The following is a 9,340-nucleotide window of genomic DNA, read 5'->3' as shown; positions in this document are numbered from 1 at the left end:
TGGGTGTTGAAAACCTGCTGTCTCATGTTAGAAATCTGTCTCATAATAGAGGACTTTCCTCTAATTCCAACAGTTTCAATATCACGACTTATTGATTACACTTCATCAGGAAGAGGGGGAGGAGGACCGTTCCCGAAGATGTGAGGATACGATGTTACCGCGTGAATAGGAATGTGACGGTGATGCATTGTCATTAGGGCAAAGATTTGTGTGCGTCAATAATTTATTCCGGTTCGATTAAAGCTACAAAAGCACCTCTGAAATTATGCGTTGAATACTTCTTTGAAGCAATCGTGATTATTATGTGACAACCATCGCGCCGAGTGGCCGCTTCAGTAATTGTCATCGTTCTGTCCCTTCTCCTGCCGCAGCTGAGAGGCATAATTATCCGCGTGAACGAGCTTCCTCAGTTTGTCCACGTAATCGCAATGGATCAGCAACGGCTGCGAAAAGATATCGACGGATTAATCTAAATCTGAGTGTTAGAACCTCGGTATACGTTGCAACGCTGTTTGCGAAAGCGTTTAGCTTTGTTTAAATAACAGTTGCTTGTCTCGTCCGTAACTTTTATCAGAATCGATCGTATCTCGACGAATGTATCACTGCGTACAGTACCAGCCAAAATTATGTCACCTTTCCCTTTAGTAGCGCAATATATTCACGCAATGTTGGGAAGTAATGTAAATCCAGGGTTGGGAAGTAACTCGTTACTTTTAACGAAGTTACAGTTACAGTCACTTTTTTTGGTAACTCTAACTTAACTCCGTTACTTTCTCTCCGGCTGTAACTGCAACTTAACTCAGTTACATTTTTTCGATAACTAGTTACTAATTGATTAGTTACAATAATAGTTACTTTATATATTTTTTTAACCTTCGCAGATCGCATTAGGCCTTGCATAAACGCCTTTATCGACGCTTGGCAATTCCAATGCAGAGTTGATATTTTCATTTTTATTGCAAGAAAGTAACTGCAAAGTAACGATTCGTTACTTTTTGAGTAACGTGTCACTGTAACTAGTTACATTTTTAGCGAAAAAAAAAACTGTAACTAGATACTTTCATAAGGTAACTTTTCCAACCCCGTGTAAATCCAGTATTCCCAATATTGGTCCAATATTGTAAGATGGACGCCTTCTCTTACTCAGCCAATATGTCTATTTAGCAACATTGGTCTAATATTGTATCACTATGGATGCTTTCAAAAGTTTACAGTAGATACCTAATAACGGCCCAAATAGCAATGCATATCTGAAAGACGTGATAGACACATTTAAAATACTTCCCAGACGACAAGTAACGTGCTGGATACCTGGGTTTTTACACGTACATATTTAAACGATAATGTTGCAGTCTTAAAGATATCTTAAAGGGGCCTTTAAGTCATGCATGCTACGTCAGAGGTGCATCTTGTACACTAAACGGAAAAAATTTTCTCTTAAAACTTATTCTGAAAATCATATAATCGTTTGACAACCTGACACTTTACCATACATTTTACCAGTAATTAGACTTAGTACGCATTTTACTAGTACAATTTCAAAAAACTCTCATAAAGTTCTCAAATTTTAAGACAAAACGTTCCCGCATGAATTTGTGCACATATATCAACACATTTGTACATTTTCCATGTACACGTACATGGAAAATGTATATGTGTTCTACCTGTGCCTAAGTTCATATGAGAAGGCATCCGGTGATTCCTAGTGAAGGGTAATGAAATTTGACCAAATACACCACGATTTTCGAACCTTTCATTCGTGCACTTTACGGCATTCATAGTCAGACCTGATATTCAAGACCGTCTTGAATTTATCCAAAGATGCTGTATGGAACATTTCATTGGCTACGGAGTATCTAAAGTTGATCTTAAGACCGCCTTGAATACAAGATCTGACTGTGGCAGGTATCCATAGTCCGTTCGTATATTTAAGATTATCTTAAGTGTACTCTCAGTGTGTTTTTAACTAATCACAGAGCCGTATCAGCCTCTTAAGACAACACTTAAGATGATCTTGAAAGAAGAATCGACTATGAATACCGGCCAGTGACAATTCACGCACAATAGATCGAAAGGCGATTTAATCTTGGCCGGTACTGTATATCACACCTCCGTCGTTCCGGGGCTTACCTGTTCATCGACATTCCCGTATACCAGCATCTTGAGTCTCTTGAGCTCGCCGATGGGGAGACGCTCGTCCCCCGGATTGGCGGCGCCCAATGAACGCGGGAACTCGGACCTCTTGCCGTTGGTCCAGCCGCGGCTGTACTGGAAGGTTTGGCATAGAACGGCGCTTATGATCAACGACAGGACGAAGAGGACGAATGCGCATTTCTTGGCCATCTGCGAAAGGCAAATACGGTGCGTGGAGAAAACGTTTTATCCGCGCGAGTATCACGGAAGCGAAAGGAAACGAAATGAGAGACGTAAGGAGGACAATCGATATATATATATATATATATATATATATATATATATCGTGCAGTTCCTCCTCGAACGCTCGCCGTATTAACCCACTAAATAATTGCGCAAGGACGAACGACTCGGCACTTATTGGCAGCTTTCAAAAAACGACTAATGATTTTCAAACGTTAATTAGCGCGGAGCAATCGCCGATAACTCGCCATCAGCGACGCCTGAATAATTCGACGGGTATTATTAAAACAGTCTTTCACTTTTACCGAGCGGATTTGCATTCCGCCCGATTTCCGGAGCTCCAAACCCCAAGAGGATTACGTATATATAGGCTATCTATTATTATCAAAGCGCGCAAGAGAGGCGAGCAACTTGTCACTGGAATAATTACAATTCTTCTAACATGTCGGCAGCTTAGCGGTGATCTTTTTGCCGTCGCAGATCTGAGATCTCATGCAATTGTAATGAAATCATTTCGACTCGTTGCTAAGAGAGGAAGAGGAAATCTCGCCTTTACAACGTGGTGCACCAGCGCGGAGGGAAAAACAATGGACTGTCACGGTAGACTTGACGAGGCAACGATCCGAAGCCGCGCAACTTAAAATTGCGCCAAGTTTACGCTTCCACCCGTTGCCCGTTTCTTTATGGGGACGTCATTTTTTGAAATGATAAACCACTGGAATGCCAATCGCCGGTAATAACGATGACGCAAACGGTCGCGACGGACGACGCAACGCGGCGAAATGAACATTTCGAGCGCTTTATCGGCGATCGTATCCTTTCTTTGCACTTTCAGGAACACTTGGTAAATAAAATAAATTATCCAATAAGCCACCCCGAAGAATGTCCCCTCGTTTACAATTAACGGACACGTAAAGGGTTTAGGTATCGGGGCCCGGCCGTTACGATAATTGCAAAACTCTTGCAGGCCGCGTGTTTACATCGATCTCTTTAAACTTTCATATTCATTAGAAAAAGGATTACGACTAACGACTCGTGTAGTTACCGGGCGAACCAGCATTTCTCGAAAATTTTTAGCGCGCGCTCGACTTTTGTTCCGCGCGCTAATTTTAAGAGGACCATTAACGCTACGAGCGTCCCTGGTCATTAAGATAAGCGTAAGTGCTACTAAGTGTCCGAGCGGATAAGAGACGTGACCAGCATCACCGTTAGCGTAGAGCGTCCCAGACGCTGCGGCCGCTCTGCGCCAGCGAGACACGCGGCTGCAATAATATTAACGCGTTCGCCAATAATATCAACCGATGTTTCATTTGTCGCGAAATAAGACGTGTGCACGAGCGATTTCGACAAAAAAACAATGGCGCGATTATCGACTAATTGTTTTCCGCGCGTAATACCGAACGTCTACGTTAACATTTCTCTCTGCTACGCAGAAAAAAAATCATTTCCGCCGCCGGGGCTAATTGCGGTTTGCTGAAAATATTTTGCTGCCATTACTGGAAATCTCTAAATCGCGGCAAACGGTATTGCTGTCGCACCTAACACAACAGGCGCGGTAGGAAAATATTTAGCTGTCGCAACTATCAGCCTGTCCATATGTTACAAATGAAACTTCGTTGCCACGTGCAGTTCTTAGCTGCGGCAGCTACGTCTTTCTTTCCGCAGGTATCGGTAAACAAGACTCGTGAACAAAGGTTTCGATGACACACTCCCAAAAAGCACGAGTCTCGGGTTTATTATCGCTTCGTGACGTCGTCGTTCCTGCAGCCTGTTATGCAGAACACGGCGATCGGCTGACTGATAGGCATTGGGAATTAATTAAACAGAATCGCCGATTACGGGATAATTGTTCTTTAACGTTTGTGAGGTTTTCAGCGAATGCGCGTTAAGGCAGGCGCGTTTCGCGGAACGGAATTAGAAAATGTCAGGAGAGCAATTTATTTCGCCGTGCACGTTGCGCCGAAGGTACGATATATCGTGGATTTTCCATTTCACGCTGACGGGCAATTTGTCGTACGTTTCGTAATCCATTAGCTCCGTAACCGGGTTGTTCCGTTTCCACGCATTCCCATAAGTCCGTACATGCCCATTATGTATCATTTTCTCTATCGATACCTCGGTATCTCCATATATTCGTATCATTCGATCTTCCCACGATACGCGGATCTGTAATCTACGACGAGCGGCGATTGAATTCTTTTCGTTAAACGTCACCCGCGAAACTGACTTTGTCTAGAAAGTAACGTGACAACGTGAACAAGCTATTTTGTTCTCTTCGCATTTCGTTCAACTTCTCTCCCTGTGATTTCGACTTTTATTCGACCACAGCTGGCCACATTTGTTAGTTTCTCTGTCAACGCAGAAAATTTATTGCGAAATAATATCACCTCAGCCAGGGTTTGAGCCTGGGGCCTCCCCACACTCTAGGCGGGCGTCTCACCAATTCGACCACCGAGGCGTACGATATTTGTCGCGATAACAGTATAAAGAATCTCTCCGTGTGTTTCGTCGACAAAAGGATGTGCTTGGCAAAGGAACTTGTTTAAATGCAATATTTGTAAAAATTAGACGAGAGGTGTCTTCTCTTTCCACGAAATTATTCTGTCAAGTGAGGTTTATGCCAGTAAAGCGCCGACTTGTGGGATTAGATGTTCAACTAGATATATCGAAATCTCTCATTCTGGCGAACTGAAGTTATGTGTAACTGAAAATAAGCGAAAAATTTGCCTCAGCAGTGGAATGGATTTTTTATGAACACCTTTGTATACAGCGAATTCGATTGCTCGCACCAGTGCGCACTGAGTGCACGCTAAGTTTGCTGATAGCCAATTCTTATATTTAAGGCTCGTCGTAAATATCTCTTGAAATATTTCTTAGCCAGCAAAATGACCTGTATAGCTTATATACGGATCATTTTTTGGCTAAATACTCTTTGAACATGCATTTAAGACAAAGTCAAATGCAACAATATTGAAACAAGCCTTAGTGTGCACTCAGTGCAAGCAACTGAATTCGCAGATAGTTTCTTCGTAGGAAAAATTAAAAATCAAAATGGTCGAAGGCAAACTCTCCAGCTGTATAATTCGTCGTCTCCAATCTAATTTTCACTCCATATATTAACAATAGCAAATAAACAGTTCCACAGAACAGGTGTCACTTGATAAGCTAAAAGCCGATTAGGTTGGTCGGAATTGGTCAAAGTCGCTCCATATTGATGGGAATCGCAATTGATGCAAATACAGACGTCTGTACACTATTGGCGCTCACCAGGATTATTTTGTATGCGACAGAAAGAGACAGAAGCGACACCGAGGCACCATCGAGTGTCTCCAATGTGGACGTGTGTGCGCACTGCCGAGAGTGTATTACGCGATTGTCCCCCATGTGCTTTGTACGAGTGTGAGGAGAGCATTCGATGGTGTCCTCCATTCTCAGAAGCGAAAATGGAGGCAAGGTGAGCAGTCCGCTAGTATACAGAATTCTATGGGGACGTAAATCGTAAAGGCCGCGCCATCTATTGAAGCGGCACCAGATTTCCCGTGTCTTCGTCTTACAATTTTACACGTCTTATTCGACAGCTCTCGTTGCCGTTACACTGAGCGTCGATAAAAATGCAGATTTCAATTAACGCGACGCGGAACACGGTACCTATCGCGGATAAAGCAGAAATTTCTCGCGTAAAATCAACAGCATTCGCGGCGAGTATAAAATCTATGAAAGAAAGAAAGAAAAAACGTGATCGAGGAAGAATTTCGGGAATCCTTAAAATTTGATTTTAAATAATTGCTAATTTAATTAATTGAAAACTAATCTGTTTAGAAATTATTTAATAGCATGGTAAAAGCAAGATGTAATGCAATACCTTAATGGATTTCGTTTGTTGCTGCTGGGGCGACACGTTCTCGTGGAAGATCTCGCTGAAAGTGTGCCTCTCTGATCGAGGAGGAGCTTTATATATACGCTCCAGTAAATTATGTCTTGTACGTCGGGAGCCGAAAGATTAGATTAGCGCCTAGACGGGGCGGCATACAAGACCAGTCATTATTGGTAATTAATATTAGTTGACATTGTGCGAAAATTGGCCTAACTTTACGCTTTCATCGGGCATATGAATACTTAAAACGCGGTGTGTCAACTGAAAATACGCAATTACCGTTTCGTATGATTTAATTACGGACGTAACGACATGCGTAGAAACGGAAATAATTTGCCCGACACAACTGGGTATGAAGTATTCTCTATTACAAATTACGACGTCTCGACCATGGATCTTGGTCCTTTTGTAATAAACAATATTTTATAGCCAGTTACGTCGAGCAAACAATTATTTCCGTTATCTACTCATTGGCGAAGGAAAGATTTGCTCTGAAGAAAAGTTATATATTTTGTAGATTTACGTAATACTAAAGTTACGAAGAACACGTCGAAATTCCAGCTTTGTAAAACATATTATCAATGAATAAAAGGGCTAAGAGCCTTGACTAGGTGTTAGTGTCACAAAAGTAAATGTTTAGTTTATTTAAAACATAAAAATTACAAACGTTTCGGTCTTTCTTTAGTTAGACCATCCTCGGTGTAGAAAAAGAAAAGAAAAGGAGTAAAAGAAAATAATTTAAATATAAAAGTCAAAGGTTAAAATTTGCTCGCGACGCAATACATAAGAGAGATGTAAAATGTAAAATGTAAGCCGTGTTCGGATTTCTAAAAACAAAAGAGGGAGTAGTGAGATGAAAGAACAATTAGATAAAGAAACATATTATATTCATTAATTTAGGTAATCACATTGGTCTGTTTATTTCACACAGCTGGATAAAATGCAAATAATTTATTATTGGTAGCTAAGGGTAAAGGTTGCAAAATTACTTTAATCTTTTATACATATATTCCTTTCTTATCAGGAACAAAGTATTTATTTAAATTCCTCTATTTTTATCTCCTATCTTTTTCTCGTTTGATTCAACGATTCTCATACATTTTGATTTATATTGTTCCTAAAATAAACTCTTATTTAATTTTAATTATATCATAACAGGTGAAAAAAGAAAATTTGTTGTACCACTGTGACTGCTGTAGTTTCTATTGTTTGTAACTTTTAAATTAATTTGTTAGGTCATAGCGGTTTGACTTATCGACGCTGAGTCGATAAAGATTAATATGGGCGTAAATTGATTCTATCTTTGTTCCATTTTTCTTTCTTCTTATCCTAATTTTCGTTAAATATTTTCATTATTTAATATTCAATAATTAAAAATACACATGCTGATCATTGAGCTATGTGGAAAAATTAAACTAAACTAAAAAATATGTTTTATTTTCTTTACTTTCAATTTCAAACACAAAATGTTGCGTTGTAAGTTTGAATATGTTACATCTTTATACCAAATCTTTACATCTGTCTGTGAATATACAATTTATAATTAACAATTTTGTGCAAATAGAGATATACTGTACGTAGCACATTCGCCGTTCGAGCTAAATTATTTTTCTCTAAAGGGGCTCAATTAGTATAAAGCGGGGTTGGGAAATCGTCACTTTGCAGTTACTTTCTTGCAATGAAAATAAAAATATCAAATTCGCATTTAAATTGTAAAGCGCCGACAAAGGCGTTTACGCATTAATGCAATGCGAGGCTAAATTTTTTGTAAAGTAACTATTAGTGCAACTATTGAATTAGTTACTAGTTATCGAAAAAATGTACTTAGCTGAATTAAGTTACGGTTTACAGGTGGAGAGAAAGTAACGACGTTAAGTTAAAGTTACCATAAAAGAAGTAACCGTAACTGCAACTTTGTTACAAATAACGAGTCACTTCCCAACCCTGGTATAAAGACCATCGCTTTGACGTATCGAAAAATAGAATTCGTGCGCGAAGTCTCGTAAAGAGGGAAGGCAGTTTGTATCTGCCGCCCGCTCGCGTAGTTCGAAGGCCGAACCGTTGCGCGACCACGGCGATTCATCGCTCGTGATTGTTGCGTCAAACGCAGGCGCGGTAGACAGCTATGTCTTTTTGCGAACCGTGTCTCACGCTTGTCACCTTAGTTTTACGAACGCGCGTTTCGGTGGACACGCGTTTTCGCGAGTGAGCGACACAGGCAGGTCATTGCGAGGTCGTCGCCGTCGTCGCCGCTGCCGCCGTCGCCGTCGCCGTCGCCGTCGCCGTCGTCGTCGCCGCCGTCGCCGTCGTCGTCGCCGTCGCCGTCGCCGCCGTCGCCGCCGTCGTCGTTGACGTCGACGTCGCCGTCGTCGCCGTCGTCGCCGTCGACGTCGTCGTCGCCGTCGTCGTGGACGCTATCGTTGCCATCGTTGCTGTCGCTGTCGCCACTGTAACTGTCGCAGTCGCTGACGTCGTTATCATCATTATCATTATCACCATCATCGTCATCGATGCTCGTATACAAGCGCCGCATCGCATCGTCGTCGCCGCCGCCGTCGCCGTCGCCGTCGTCGACGACGACAGTGTCATCGTCAATATCGTCAGTGTCGTCAGTGTCACCGTCAGTGCCGTCGCCGTCGTCATTCGTCGCTCGGCGTTGCTTGGACTCGTCGGCCAAGTCCCCGGGCTAAGGCTCGCCCCGGAGGAGACATGCCAGTGTCAACGTCGGCATCGGCATCGATATCGACGTCGGCATCAATATCGCATGTGCCCCGGTCGCCTCGGCGGGCGCAGTGACGATTTCCGTCAGCGTACTCTGATGACGTCAGCCGCGGTGCGATATGATGGAGTCCATCAGAAAATGGTTTTACAGGCCTAAGGTGAATACGGTCATGTGCCGCGCTCCGATTGCACCGATTTGCTCCGAACTCGGTCCCTCTCGTTTCATTTCCTCGCCGTCCGTCCTCGCGCTGAGTGCGTTATCGCTCTCTTTCTCTCTCTTTCTCTTTCTTCTCTCCCCCCCCCCCCTATTTCCCTGTGTGTTTCTATGCCTTTTCCTCTCTCTCTTTCTCTCTCTCTCTCTCTCTCTCT

The 9,340-nt window shown here is 42.4% G+C and overlaps 2 protein-coding genes across 2 annotated transcripts in view; one reads left to right on the top strand and one right to left on the bottom strand.

Moving 5' to 3' along the window:
* Positions 1-205: 205 nt before the first annotated feature.
* LOC105567584 (pro-corazonin-like) lies at positions 206-6,334 on the bottom strand. Its single transcript, XM_012022542.1, has 3 exons — positions 6,239-6,334; positions 2,131-2,343; positions 206-443 (listed from the first exon to the last, which is right to left on the bottom strand). The coding sequence occupies exons 2-3, from the start codon at positions 2,341-2,343 to the stop codon at positions 333-335; spliced, it is 324 nt and encodes a 107-aa protein (XP_011877932.1). The 5' UTR covers positions 6,239-6,334; the 3' UTR covers positions 206-332.
* A 2,367-nt stretch (positions 6,335-8,701) lies between these two features.
* LOC105567582 (lateral signaling target protein 2 homolog) overlaps positions 8,702-9,340 on the top strand; it is a 22,262-nt gene continuing 21,623 nt past the window's right edge. Inside the window, exon 1 of the mRNA XM_012022541.1 lies at positions 8,702-9,129. Within this exon, the coding sequence (XP_011877931.1) occupies positions 9,091-9,129 (39 nt within the window). The 5' untranslated portion in view covers positions 8,702-9,090. The remainder of the gene's footprint in view (positions 9,130-9,340) is intronic.

This window comes from Vollenhovia emeryi, unplaced genomic scaffold, assembly GCF_000949405.1.
Source record: "Vollenhovia emeryi isolate VEMERY1.0 unplaced genomic scaffold, V.emery_V1.0 DF939136.1, whole genome shotgun sequence".
Lineage (NCBI taxonomy): Eukaryota > Metazoa > Arthropoda > Insecta > Hymenoptera > Formicidae > Vollenhovia > Vollenhovia emeryi.
This window is presented reverse-complemented; position numbering and strand designations above follow the sequence as displayed.

What these genes read in the sequence shown, in the direction of transcription:
- LOC105567584 (XM_012022542.1), bottom strand. Translation starts at nt 2,343, where the DNA reads ATGGCCAAGAAATGCGCATTCGTCCTCTTCGTCCTGTCGTTGATCATA. An exon ending in ACGGGAATGTCGATGAACAG is followed by an intron (nt 444 to 2,130) that starts GTAAGCCCCGGA and finishes ATCTTTTCGCAG; the next exon opens with CCGTTGCTGATCCATTGCGA.